The sequence below is a fragment of the Bidens hawaiensis genome, unplaced genomic scaffold (genome assembly GCF_021521415.1).
Source record: "Bidens hawaiensis isolate Kalapana, Puna unplaced genomic scaffold, B.hawaiensis_p1.1 tig00051736_1, whole genome shotgun sequence".
In the NCBI taxonomy this organism is placed as follows: Eukaryota; Viridiplantae; Streptophyta; class Magnoliopsida; order Asterales; family Asteraceae; genus Bidens; species Bidens hawaiensis.
The window spans coordinates 18,305-33,246 of record NW_027499298.1 but is presented as its reverse complement, the minus strand read 5'-3'; the positions used below and the strand labels follow the sequence as shown (position 1 = coordinate 33,246).

At 34.1% G+C, this 14,942-nt stretch overlaps 2 protein-coding genes across 2 annotated transcripts; both read right to left on the bottom strand.

Annotated features, from left to right (window-relative positions):
- Window positions 1-3,525: 3,525 nt before the first annotated feature.
- On the bottom strand, window positions 3,526-4,448 carry LOC143599282 (membrane protein PM19L-like). Its single transcript, XM_077077270.1, has 3 exons — window positions 4,138-4,448; window positions 3,767-4,032; window positions 3,526-3,658 (listed from the first exon to the last, which is right to left on the bottom strand). The coding sequence occupies exons 1-3, from the start codon at window positions 4,262-4,264 to the stop codon at window positions 3,587-3,589; spliced, it is 465 nt and encodes a 154-aa protein (XP_076933385.1). The 5' UTR covers window positions 4,265-4,448; the 3' UTR covers window positions 3,526-3,586.
- Window positions 4,449-11,586: 7,138 nt separating this feature from the next.
- LOC143599281 (uncharacterized) lies at window positions 11,587-14,763 on the bottom strand. Its single transcript, XM_077077269.1, has 2 exons — window positions 11,958-14,763; window positions 11,587-11,888 (listed from the first exon to the last, which is right to left on the bottom strand). Exons 1-2 carry the CDS (start codon window positions 14,641-14,643, stop codon window positions 11,587-11,589), a joined length of 2,988 nt encoding a protein of 995 aa, XP_076933384.1. The 5' UTR covers window positions 14,644-14,763.
- Between the last annotated feature and the right edge of the window lie 179 nt (window positions 14,764-14,942).

Below are 14,942 nucleotides of genomic sequence, written 5' to 3'. Positions count from 1 at the left end.
GACAAATATACAAACAATTGTACATGTGTGTGTGTATTCATTTTCAAAAGAAAAATATCACTGAGCTGTAGCTTGCCAAGATAATATGATCTTAGTGGTAAATCTTATCTCCAAAAATAATGGAAATCACAAAAATACATGGTATTATTATACGTGTTGTGCATTTTTTTTATTGTTTGATATATACTTTATTTGAAAAATGAGAAAGAAGTACAAAAAAAATATTTTTAAGTTTTACTAGCTAAATATTGATGTTTGAAAAAGATTTTTTCTTTTATACTAGACTGGAAAGATGAAGATCATTTATACTTTGTTTCCACAAACATGAAATTATAGTGTTTTGAAAATTTGCTGTTGGAAGTATAATCAAGATTATATTCCACAAACATGATTTAATGAATGAAATACTTATTGTATCAAGTCAATTGTGTAGCAAAGAATATATATATATGAAATTAAAGAACTTGATGTTTTTAGATATTGTTATTTGAACCTCACAAATACAATTACATAATTTCTATCATATTGATGATAGTTATTGCTTAAAAAGTAATAAAAAAATTATAATAAAAAAATATTAACAATTGCATCAAGCTTTCGATTTCATTGCCTTCAAGAGCTATGCATACCACTAAAGTAGTTGTAATTCACTCCATCTTCTCCTGAAAAATAAAAAATAAGAAAAATATTACACACATTATTTAAAGTTTTTTCTCGTAACCTTGTGGTATCTCATTAACCTTATATATGTAAGTAAGTAAACCAATAATCACGTAACAAGTTAATTTTATTTTAATTAGATACAAAACTATAGCGGTACCATACTCAAATTAAAGAAAACAAAATGCTTGTTTTGATGTTATATTTTTTTCTTTAAAATGTTAACATAAGAAAAAGGTTATCGTCGTTTAAACATCAAAGAGGAGTGTTGGTTTAAGAATGTAATTAAAAAACTTATATAAAGGTGAAGATGAGGAGAGAAAAATGTAAGTTGTTTTTCAATACTGAAACTTGAGTAAAGATAAAGGCCAAAATTGTAAATATTCTTTAAATAACCACGAAAGTTCGTTGATAATTTTGCTTAAAAGATATTTTTTTTCCTCATAAATTATTAACCAGGTGCATCAAGTGTTATACAATAAGAATTAATAATTATATTAATTAAAATTTAGCATGCCCTTGTGTTGTACATTTTATTTTAGGTTTATCGTTGTATGAACTATTAACCAGGTGCATCAAGTGTTATACAATAAGCATTTATAATTATATTAATTAAAATTTAGCATGCCCTAGTGTTGTACATTGTAATACAGTATAAGATCATTTTCTATGCAATTTATAGTGAATAAACTATACCTCATGAAAATCAAAGCAAGAAGCCAAATACTACTGGCAAGCAATCCTATCATAAGACGGATAAATCTTTTAGCGTCAAGTTGAGATAAATTCGATCCAACATCAATAACAATTGCACCCAACACTAAAGCTATAAAAAAATCCTATGACTGAACTAGGCATCCACAAGTAAATTGATAGCAAATAAGCCGACCAATCAAATCTTGAACCTGTTAACATCATACGTAGTTTTAAATATTAGAAGCATACAACACACATATTACACAAGAGTAATTGATACATATTATGGTACCGTTATCGTGGTCTTTATTCATCTTCCAATAACTTATACATAAAATCGGAACATTCAATACCATAACATACAACACCGTTGTCCTGATTTGACAGCTAGCCATTATTAATCAGGGTTTTCTTTAACTTTGCACGACTTGGTGAAATAAGAAAGACCGATGTTCATGTTTTATTTATTTCGTTTTAAGAACGAGTGTTAGGTTCTTTTCTTTGTATGGATGTTTGTCACCAAAGGGTTTTGTAGATTCAAAGGTAAATGGTATTATGATTTCTTAAGGGTTGAACTTTGAAGCCAAAGGTTATGGAATATGCTTTGGTTAAGCTTTTGTTCAATGATCGATTCTTTATAAAATCTTTCGGTTTTATTGCAATATATCATCTTCTCACTATTCATTTCTAGTTAGTTTTTTTACAAGTTTAAATGTTATTATATTTTATAAAATTGTTTTATGAAATTAATAGAATTGTATACGACATGGACTCGTAATAGACAAAATTTGTTTTAATTTATTAGTGGAAATCGTTTTGAATTTTAAAGTTTCATTTAACCTCCGTTTATTGATTTCTTGATGGTTCTATTTAGTATATGGTATTGTGTTATAACCGGTTTTATTTAGTGGTATCGTATGTCAATAATAATGTCTGATTGAGGGTGGCTCCACATAACGTAGGCTTGCAAACATATTAAAAACATATAGAGATGAGTTATAGTACAAATATATAACTATTTTTGTACATTTATGTTCCGTCCACACATATATCAATTTATTTGGACTTAGTTATTAGAAGTTATTGTATTTGTAGGTTATTTTATATACAAATTGCATATTTTTGTGTTTAGATTTATTGTATAATATATGATAGGTTCTTGTTGAATACGAACGTCATCTTGAAAATTGTTGGACCTGAAAATATTCATGTACTAATGTGTATATGATGCCATTTAGACATTGTTGGACCTAAAAGCATCATGTACTAAATGCATAAATGGACTTGAAAAATACTCGTAAAAAATATTAACCAAGTCCAGATAACCAACCCAACAAAATCACACCATTTGCCCTCAATTCCTCACATACTTCAAAATTCACCTTGTTTTTCACCTAAAGGAACCAGATGAATTTAATCTCTTCAAACATGGATAACACTGCCACATTCCTGTTTTAAAAGACCCTTTAGACCAAATAACATTTGTGTTAAACAAGTCCATACTCCCGCGTCACCTAACTCGATTAATCATTGACGTTATTATCTCGATCGACAAATTAATCCAATACACTAAAACATATGTTGATAATTCTAAAATTACCAACAATATTTACCAATAAATAACACTATTTCAATGTTGAGATGGTTTTGCATAAGGAATAAAATCACGTCGGTATTTTTAAACATAAATATAGATCAATTTTATTCAATCGAAGAGATAATTGAAAAAAAAAAGAGACAATAGTTTAATATTATAGATATAAAAAACATGTATTACATCATATCTATATGTAATAGATAAGTAAATGACAACGTCACTCGTTACAATTATGTGAGCTCTCTCCCACTTATCTTTCTCCAATTAATAAATAAGTCTGTTTTCCACTTTTCTTTTTAACCTTTTAAGTCTTATTTTCTAATTATTTAATATATTTTTTTTTCAACTCGGTACTCGTGTAATACATGAGTTTGTAGGCTATTAATTTTAAAAAAATAACAAGTATACATGTTGCATCATATATATGAATATACATACATACATACATAGATAAATTTTTTTATTAATTCATTGCAAGCTTTTACATTTCACGAATAAAATCGCATTACTTCACGTCAAATTCAAAAGAAAATTAGGAAAATAAACACTAAACAAATCCAAACACAATCAAAACACAATCACAAGCCAATATATAGACACAATCATCTGAGTAGCCACCACCACATTGATCCATTACCCGTAAAGAGCCGCAACATATACGAGTTGAGTTACTGAAAGAATAATCGTGAATGCCTCCATGGTTCTCTGCATTACAAAAATAAAAGTAATAATAAGTTACACTAAACAACAATATATAGTTAACCATATCTTATATCATATAATTTTACAATTATAACTAATTAAACAACTTACCAAGCGAACGTTTCTTCCTTCAAGATCAATTTCTTTCCATGCAAATCCCATAGCAAGGACAGTAAGAGCCCATGCAATTAGAGCTGATGATACTGCGGCAGACCTGCTAGCAGACTCCCAAGCACGAGAATGATCAAATCCAGCTAAAATCGACGCAATACCAACAACACCCGCGATCAAAGTAAACGTGACAAAGAACCCCGTGGCTGCATTCCCGATAGGGAAGTAAATTGGTGAGAAATGAGCAGGTAAATGCAAGTCCGGACCTGGTTGAACATATATACATTACAAAACATTAGTAACATATTTAGTATTAGTACATGTATATTGTATAGGACATGTAAAAGAGCATTTATGACTTATGTGTGTACCGATGATGAAACCATGATCGATGGCACGGTTCATGGCCCAACCGCCGATGCCTAGAAGAATGGCATACATACAAAAGTTCAAGACTAGGAGAAGTGGCACGACCGATCTCGTTTGCTCGCTAGCCATTTCGATTTGGTGTCGTAGGCAACGAGATTTTATGTAAAATGTTGGTGTGATTTATGTTAAGGTTAAGGTTGAGTCATGTTCTTATAGATTGTTTATGTTTATTTAATAATAATGTTTTGGTTGTTTGCTTGTTAAGGATATCTACTTGTGGCAGAGGGTTTTGTTCAGTTGTAAAGGTGATGGCATATTCTTTGGCTAAAGTTTTTGCTCAGACAATTTTATGTTAAATCAGTGTGGAATGATTGGAAAAAGATACAAAAGGAAGTTTTGTTTCAATTTTTTATATCATGCACTTTTACTTTCTAGTAAAATATTAGTAGCATTAGCTAGCGTTTGGTATGAAGTAATGGTAGGAGGAATGGAATGAATCATTTCAAAAGGATAAAATAAAACATGTTTGGTTGTCTTCATCAATAAAATGAATTATTACTAAGGAATGAAAATCCTTCCATATATAACATTTTTCATTCCTTAGTAAAATGTTTTTTTTTTTCATTCCTTCAAGGAACGGAATAAAAAGATCAACAATTATTATTATTATTATTATTATTATTATTATATTTAATTATAATATTATTATATTTTTTTATTATTATATCGTATTATGTTATTATCGTTCCATTAAATAACAAAAAATAGTGTGTATAGTTTACTATTTAATAATAAAATAATAATAAAGTGATTATTCATTTCATTCCTATGTGGTAACCAAATAAGATAATGGAATGGTAGTGATTCATTTCATTCATTTGTCCATTCCATTCCATTCTCTATTACATTCCTTCGTTCATTCAATTACCTCATATCAAACAGACCCTTAGAGCTAAAGAAAAGAACAAAGTATAAATAAAACCTTTACCAATCATGTAAATATGTGAGGATTCATAAGTATGTAAAAAACACATTCGAATTATAGGGCCGGCTTTGAGAACGATTAAAAATTTTTGGGATGAAGGCGAAAATTTTTTTGGGCCTTAATATAAAGGGATATTATGTTGGGTTTAAAAAATTTAATTTTTAAATAAACTTTAATTTTTTGGGTCTTATGATTTGGTTGAGTAAAAAACATTTTTTTTAATAAAAATAGGATTAAAATGTCTCAAATGAGAGTGAGGTTAGAAGTTAAAACCCACAACCTTTTGATTGAAAGTCATACCCCTTTACCACTAAACCAAGCTAGTGGTTGTGTAATTATGTTTAAAGATTATATATACATATTTTTTTCATAAATATATATATATGTTTCTTTAAAAAAAATTCGGGCCTATCGGGGTGTCGGGCCGGGGTCCGTCGACCACCCGGCTCTCCTTTATAGCCGGCCATGTCGAATTATAGAAGTTGTATATTTGGTAGCTGTAGGGGTATGGTACTAAACCCGGTTTTACGACCCTAAATTTATTATGTTTGGCTTATTTTATTATATGGACTAATACAATGTTATTGGGCTGAGGGGGTTTTGTGGAGGTAACCCTAACTGGGCCAGGCCCATTTGGGTACCATGATGGTGGCCATGAGGCTCTCTATATAAGGAGGTCTCCACCTCCTTATTAAAGGCCATGCTCAATAAGAGCCACCACCATATTTTTGTGTCTGTAAACAAGAGATCCTTGAGATTTCTTAGCAGTCACCTCCGCCCCCAAAAGGCTGCAGATCTCAAGCAACTGGAGAAGAAGATCGAAGGGTAGTTCGTTGCCGTCCCACGGATGGCGCCAATGTCGAAACATGAAATGATTCTGACCTGATCCGTGACGATGTTTCCACGGATGTCGAGATGAACGAACCACGTCTTGATCTTCTTCTCCAGTTGCTTGAGATCTGCAATGGCCTTTTGGGGGCGGAGGTGACTGCTAAGAAATCTCAAGGATCTCTTGTTTACAGACACAAAAATATGGTGGTGGCTCTTATTGAGCATGGCCTTTAATAAGGAGGTGGAGACCTCCTTATATAGAGAGCCTCATGGCCACCATCATGGTACCCTAATGGGCCTGGCCCAGTTAGGGTTACCTCCACAAAACCCCCTCAGCCCAATAACATTGTATTAGTCCATATAATAAAATAAGCCAAACATAATAAATTTAGGGTCGTAAAACCGGGTTTAGTACCATACCCCTACAATTTCTATTTCCATTCATAAAATGAGCTTTACGGCCAATAGAAATAATCTATATGAAGAGTATAGTTTACATAATTATAATGGAAGAATATTATTTCACATCTTTTGTTTACATGGCTATGTGAGCTACGTGGTTTCACGTTATCCTTGAATTCTCAGTATTATATCAGTTTTTACAACAATTAGTCTTCTAGTCTAATTACATGGATATAGTGTACGATTAAAGCTTGAAATTTTATAGGCTCATGTTCATAACCTGACTTAAGATGGTTTTCTTATAACAATGAGTTTCCTTCTTGATAGTGTTCTTATGTGACACGGTGGTCCATGGCATGATTTTTTTTTTCACCTCACCATGTCCCTTTACCAAGGACCGAAACCCGTAGGCTAATATGCTTTTTTTGACTGTTCAAACTTTTACGTATCCTCTAAATATTGATGCTTTAGTCTCTCTTATCATATGTATCATATCTTTTCGTCTACTTGTTTTGTGATATGTATACAAATTACAATAAATATGATATAAGTTAGCGTTGTTAGTATGGACTTACCTAAGGTCAAGTGAGGGGTAGGACTTAGGAGGTTGCGGAAGAGGCCCGCACAACATATAATCAAACATTATTCTCGTTGTTATATTAATTTATTTTTTCTTTGAACTACATAAATACTATAAAAAGCGTTAGCAAGAAGCTAGAATTGAAATAGTACTATCACAAACGGAAACCAAATCAACAGGGCTTAACATGCATCATACCCGATTACATTCCAAACTACATTATTTATCACAATCAAAATATGACAATTTCGGTATGTCTTTGACCCACAAACATGTTTACCTTGATGTTTTTCATGATCTTCTCACTATGAAGTCTTTTTCATTTGTAACTTTCAATAGCCACCAACATATCGATAATAGAACCACATGCATCGTCATTTTTCATTTCCTTTGTTCGTCGAATGTGATGGAGACTGTTGGATAAAACTACACCCGATTAGCTAGAAATCAACCCAATCGTCAATATACATATAAAACCAAAGACGACAATACGCACATATTTACTATTCACTGAAAGGTAACAAGATACAAGAGATTGAAGCCTTTGTACCAATTTGAAATCAATATAAAAACTCAATATATATGTTCCTTTTAAGTTTCAATTTCACCCTTTATACTATATATCATATACGTCTTTAATCCATTTATTTTTCTCCGATAACTTTCATTCACCAACTTTTATACCAACATATTTACCGTTCATTGAACAATAACAAGGTACACGTAATTGAATGTAACGTTAATTATATGGGAAAGATTCGTATAGGTCAAACAACCTTTTAACAAGATTAATACTATCCATTTGATAAGTCAAATATATGAAACTCATACATACTTATCACACATATATTCTTTATTATTGGGTATAATCACAAGCACCAACAAAATGATGTGATAACGAAGATTGCCATTTCCATTGATTCAACCAAACATTATATTCAATGCAGGAATTTGCATAATATGCTAAAAAAGAGAGAATATATATTGTCCAATTTTGTGGTTTAATGCAATGGTTATATGCATCTAATATTGTTTGTAATATGCCTTCTGTTATTCTAAAATTTGAAATTTTGAAAATAAATTATGGTTCTATTAATCCGTCTTTTCACGTGTAAAGAAAAGAATCAAGATCCGTCTTGGGTCTATTTTGGTGCTTGATGCGTGTTTGTCTCATAATGGGTTCGTCATTATCATGAATTTGGATTTGAGTTTACATGTAAAGAGTTGAATTATAATTACGATGGTAGATCATGTTTGATATCATTAAAGAAACATATAATTGAGAAATGATAACGTAAATAGATAACTGGATAAAGATAAGTGAACCTTGTCCCAGTTGTAACCATTAATGGTATACATGTTATAATGATATAGTTTTTTTGTTTTACCTAACCCTAATCTGTTTATATAATATCATTTGTGGGTGAAAATCTGGTGTTTTGTTTGCGGATGTTTTGTTGTTTGGTTGACTAGCTTCTTGCTAGTCTTTGGTTTTCAATAATATTGGTTGTTCAAAAAAATTGTGGGTGAAACCGGAGGAGATTCATTAACTAGATGACGGAATAAAGATTTCAATAATATGTGTATCTTATGTCGTCATTTTCTTGTAACTTAGCATTAACCTATCAAAGATGGAGCTATAAAAATAAAAACAGGATCAAATACATTTTATTCTTAACATGAAAATGGTGAGAACTAATTTGTTGTTATAATTAGTTTTATTTTTATAGGTGTTTTGCTGCTATTTTTCGTTCGTATTTGCTAATTTTCGATTATGAGGCGTTATAAATATTTGCTTATTTATATTTTGTTGTTATTATTAGATATTTTCTTTTGCTGTTATATGCTGTTATTATATTGTTCTTGATTTTGATTCTTTTGTTGTAGTTTTTAGGTTTTTTTCTTTGTTATTATAAGTCATTGTTTATGTAGATTGATATTGTAGTTGGTATTGTTTCTTACGTTCGCATTTTTAAATAAATTGACATTATTTCCTACGAACTCGTGTTAAGATCAAAATGTACATGAACCTTCCTCATTAAAAATAAACGTTAAATAAACATTTTATTGAATAAAAGCTTTTAATTTTTAATTTTACTTTAAAGCTAGCTTTTTGTTCTCAGTTAACAACCTTCTGAATACCCTTCTAAAAGATTAGTAGAAATGAACTGTTTTTTTTAATAATACTAGACACTATATATTCTGATTTTCGATAAGTATTATTTGATATATAGTCTTTCCTTGTAAAACCCACTGTAGGCCAAATGGAATCCATCAATCATTATTTTCTTTGCCAAAGGACTTACAACATCTACATCAGGCTCCTGTAGACTTGTAAGGTGACGGGTTTGTATATATTATCTTTTACAACACTGAAGAGGTAGGTCCCAGCAGAGCCCAGTTGGACCCGCAAGACTCACCTTCAACAGAGACGTCTGTGCGGTTGGACCCGCAAGACTCACCTTAAACAGGGACGTCTGCGCAGTTGGACCCGCAAGACTCACCTCGAAGAGGGACGTCTGCGCAGTTGAACTCGCAAGACTCACCTTAGAGGGACGTCTGCGCAAAGACCAACTGGATCCGCAGGACCAACCATGCTCAGAGACGTGACGTCCTTACGCGCAGTACGCAAGTTGTTCCCGCAGGAAAAGCCTCCCAATGGTCGACGTACTCCGCCTGTTCCCGCAGCTGCGGATACTAGCCATCAGGGAAGGCTACCCGCGCAGCAAGGCTACACGCACAAGGCACTAACTCTTAAATAATTCAGTAATGTCACCTGAAGAAGGAATGAGCAAGCCGGGAATACTCCCGCCCAAAGCCGGGAACTCTCCCGCCCAAATGAGCCAGTCCGTACGCTACTGGAGGACCTTTTGTACTATACCTGCCAAGGTATGGACAAAAGATCTGACCAAAGCTGCGACAGCTCACTGACAACAGTACGACGAGCAGCACGCTCTACTACTTAATGTCACTATCAGCCGCTGCCTACTCACCAACTCCTGTTGGGGCACGTCCATAGCCTGCAGTTGGTGGAAAAGGAATAGTACACAGCCGGCCTGGTCACTATCAGCCGCTGCCTACCCACCAACCATCAGCATGGCACGTGCGTAGCCCACAGTTGGTAGAACAGGAATACTATTCAGCCGGCTGTACCTGCTTGGAAACCTACCTTCGGCTATAAATACTCCAACACCTTGGAACGGTATCATCATCTTCTCTCTAGCTATTTCTCTTAATATACACTTATATTCAAGAACAATCTAGTCTGATTCTCACGCCGGAAGGTGGTCACAAGGAGGTAACCCCCCCTTCTCAGTGACGAGCTCACGGTGTCTGTTTTGCAGGTCATCAGAAGAATAACCATCTTGCCGGACCTAACCCTCGTGGGAAACATCTATTTAACCCCCAGATTATCCGTAATCTGCCCGGGGTCGATTAGTGTTTCTTCAAACACCTACATCAGGCTCCTCTAATTGAGATTCAACTAATGCGACGAAGGAATGTATTTATGGTGACAAACTTCTCTTATTGTAGAACAAGTTGGTGAAGATAGGGTTTGTGAATACAAACCTGTAGACTTGTAAGATGACGGGTTTGTATGTATATACACACACGATTATAATGTTTTTTAATGGAATTTGTAAAGGTTTGTTATTTTAAAAAAAGTAGGGTTATTTAGAAAAGTTCAAAATATGATATGGCGTTTATGTGATGGTTTGTTGTTGTGAATTCTTCTAAGTTCTAAATGTGATTACAATTATATTCAATAGAATTTCTAGTTATAGTTTTATATAGAGATATATATATATGGGAAAGTTAATGTACAAATACGTTTAACATGTTAATTCCATTTGCATTTGATCCAAACACACACACACACAAAAAAAAAATTTTGAAAATTTTTTTACACGCATGTAATACGTAAGTGTAAGTAACGTAAAAAAAATTACAGTACTTTTTTACACAACGTATCGACTTATTACACATGTGTAACTAACATTTAAACTTGCGTAATTATAAAAATCTTTATTCTCTCTCTTGATTTATTTTTTAATCAGATTTATTCCCAGCCAAATATTTCATACTCATTTAATTAAATGTGTGGTCTATATTGAGTTCTTAAAATCCTTACAACTTATAAAGGTTCTCAAAATATCTCAGTATATGGGTTCGGGTTCCAAAACTAGTCTTAAGATAATACAATACTTTCATGATAACTCAGGTTTATAAATGGTAATCGATGGACAAAATGGTAAACAACATAAAATCGACACAAATTTTTAAAAAACTGACGACACTACTACACAGCATCCTGATCACACTCCAAAAATAGAAGGAAGAGAACAAGACTTTTGAAACAATTTTCTTCACTAATTTTTCAATGCAAAATTACACTTAAATAGAAAATGATGCAGTACAATAATGTAAACATGAGATCCTAAACTTGTGCAAGAAATATGGAAAGTGGAGTAGTGGTGGGACCACTCTCTAACTACATGCATGCAAATAAAGCGTGAGAAAAGCAAATAACAACTTTGAAATATCCAATGGTTTTAAATGGTTGTTTTGTTGACTGGGTCATTAACTGGTTCGGGTCCTGGATCAATAGCGGGTCGGGTCTGCTGGGTTGCGCCAAGTGTGACATTGGTTGTATCAGTCACAAATGATACATGCAATTTTTTGCGAAACTTCGTGCATTGTAGGCCTTATTTCAGGGTTCGAATTAACACATTTATCGGCAAGAATCAATATTGACATTAGAACTTCTTTAATTTCCGGTGGTGGAACGAGCAGACTATGATCCAACAACTCTGTGAAGTTGACAGTTTCGGTGGAAGAAGTTGCTAGGGAAGTAATAATACCGCCAGGATGCGCTCCTTTGATGATTTCTAAAGCTAGAACACCAAAACTAAAAACATCACTCTTTTCGGTTACCTTCATTGTATAAGCGAGTTCTACAAAATGTAATAACACGATGGCATTAATAATATGTTATGATTATGAACAATTGGAAAATAGCTTACCTGGTGCAAGGTATCCAAATGTCCCGGCCACGTTAGTCCAGTTAGAAGAATTTGGGTTCAAAATTTTGGACGTACCAAAATCCGAAACAAAAGCTTCATACATTGAATCAAGCAAAATATTTTTACTTGAAATGTCGCGATGAATGATAGCAGGTGAACAATCATGATGCATATATGAAAGAGCGTATGCGACCCCTTTGATAACGTTCACCCTCTGCATCCAACCAAAACTTTTAGCACGTTTGTCGCTCAATATATCAGCTAGACTACCCCCTTCGAGATACTCATAGACCAAAAATGAGTTTTGAGAGTGCGAACAGTAGCCGAGTAGTTTGACGATGTTTCTGTGTCGTATTCTTGTCAATGCCCTAATCTCATTTAAGAACTCATTGTGATTGATCACCTCAGAAGACGAGTGAAGTCTCTTTACAGCAACTGTATCACCTGAAGACAACTCCACTTTGTACACACTTCCACACCCTCCCTTTCCGATGCAATAGGCTTCGTTAAACTCCTCTGTTCGGGCTACAATTTCGTCATAAGTCTCTCTTCCATCAAAGGTCGAAACCGAAAAGAAATCTTTGCCATGTTTAGGTTGGTTCACAAGTTGTGTTGGTGGTAGAATTTTCGGTGTGCAACTATAGTAGATGAATATTCCCAGTAGACCGCCAAGTAGAAGCGCTCCAAGAAGTGGAAGGGAAATCACCAGCGCAAGTTTGTGCTTCCGATTTGGTGTAGGGCTTTCTGTAGAACATTGTTTCAACCCACTAACGTTTCCGCACAAATCAGTGTTCCCTTGCAATGCTTCTATCGAAAGATTCGCAAAGACTACGCTTTTGGGAAGGGGACCTCGTAAGTGATTATAAGAAAGATCGATGTTCAACAGCCCATTCATTGATTTGAAGCTATCTGGAATTTGACCAGAAAGTTCATTGTGACTCAAATCAAGAACAGGCAACTGAACCAATCTACCAAATTGGATAGGGATTTCACCAGTAAATCCATTATTGCTCAAGTTTAGATAAAAGAGTTTCGAGCACTGCCCGAGGGAGGACGGAATGGACCCATTCAACTTATTCATGGACAGATCAAGAGATAAGAGTTGTGCTAGTGATCCTAGTTCCTGAGGCACCTGACCCGAAAGTCTATTGTTACTTAAATTAAGTTTTTCCATGAGTCTTCCGAATTCTTTCGGTATCTCTCCAACTAAATCATTGGATGAAAGATTAACAACTCCCAGCTGATTTAACTTTCCAAGTGAAGTAGGTATGCTACCTTGGATTCGATTGCCTCCCATCTGTATCGTGGCTAAGTTTTTGCACTTACTCCAGTTGTTTGAGATTTCTCCATGAATCTGGTTATCGTTGAGATTGATGTAATTGAGGTACGGATAGACTCCTCCAAAGATCTCTGAAACATCTCCGGTAATCTGGTTCCCATCAAAATGAACTCGAGTCAAGCTGGAGCAGTTGTGCAAGCTCTTCGGAATCTGACCTGATAGTTTATTATAACTAAGGGCAAGATACTCAAGCTTCCTCCCGTCGCAGATTTCATCAGGCAACCTACCAGAAAAACTATTGCTGCTCATTTCAAAGTCGACTAACTCCAGCTTTCCTAACTCCCGCGGAATGGAACCATTGAGTTGGTTGGATGCTAAATGCAGAATAGAAAGAGATGTCGAGTTTCCTAACTCTGGTGGGATGGGGCCAGAAAGTTTGTTATCATGGAGACGAAGCGCATAAAGGGATTTTAGTCGACCTAGAGAGGCAGGGATAGGACCGGTGAGATTATTCAGTTGTAGCTCCAGCCAAATGAGTGAAGTCAAGTTACCTATTTCTCTAGGGATTGATCCAGTCAACTGATTTTGGTACAAAGTTAAGTCGGTTAGATTCTTCAGATTGACCAAAGATTCGGAGATAAATCCAGTTAGATTGTTATTGTTTATATAAAGCTTCTCTAGCTGGTAAAGATTTCCCAATTCATGTGGAATTGAACCCGAAATATTGTTATCGTTCAGATAAAGAAAACGCAAATTCAATAACTGACCGAAAGAGATAGGAATTGAACCAGAAATTTTGTTATTATTCAGATAAACATAAGTCAAATTTGATAACTGACCGAAACAGGTAGGAATTACGCCGAAAAGATTGTTATTAGACAACCCAAGCCCATAAAGTGATCTCATTTGACATACAGCTTGCGGAATAGAACCACTCAACTGATTCATAAACAAATTATGAGTGGAAAGTTTTCTGAGTTCACCAATCTCTGGTGGGATTATTCCGGTGAACTGATTATCCGAGAAATCAAGATAAACAAGTTTTGTAAGTTGACGGATCTCGGATGGGATAATCCCAGAAAAGTTATTTATGCTAAGTTCAAAGTATGCAAGATTCGGGAAAGAGGAGAAGGACAAGTGATCAAGCGTACCGTTTAAACTGGATGAGGAAAGGTTCAATCTGATTATGCTGCCATTATCATTACATGAAATGCCATACCAGTTACATGGAGACACTGTGTTAAGATCATGTGTCCATGAAGGTAGAAGGATGCTGGCATTTCGGGTATGGAGAGTTGCTTTCCATTTTAGGAGAGCATTAACTTCATCTGAATAGCCTGAAACATTTAGGATACAGAACAATGTACATGTTGCTAATAAGATGGTTGAAAGTGAAAGAAGTGTCATGCTATATATGTGGTTATTGTTATATTTGTGGTTATGCCATAACTCCTATAAGTAAGCTAGCTAGGTTCTTTGCAATAAATTATATTGACAACTTTTGGAGACTTGCTGTTTGAAGTCTCCTCAACATAATTTTCCACAAACATAAATATGAATACAAGACTTTACTGTTTGAAGCCAAGAATGAAATTAGTGTTTTGAAAATTTGCCGTTGGAAGTCTAATCAAGATTATTTTCCACAAGCATGATTTAATGAATGAAAGACTTATTGTATCAAGTCCAATTTTGTAGCAATGAATATA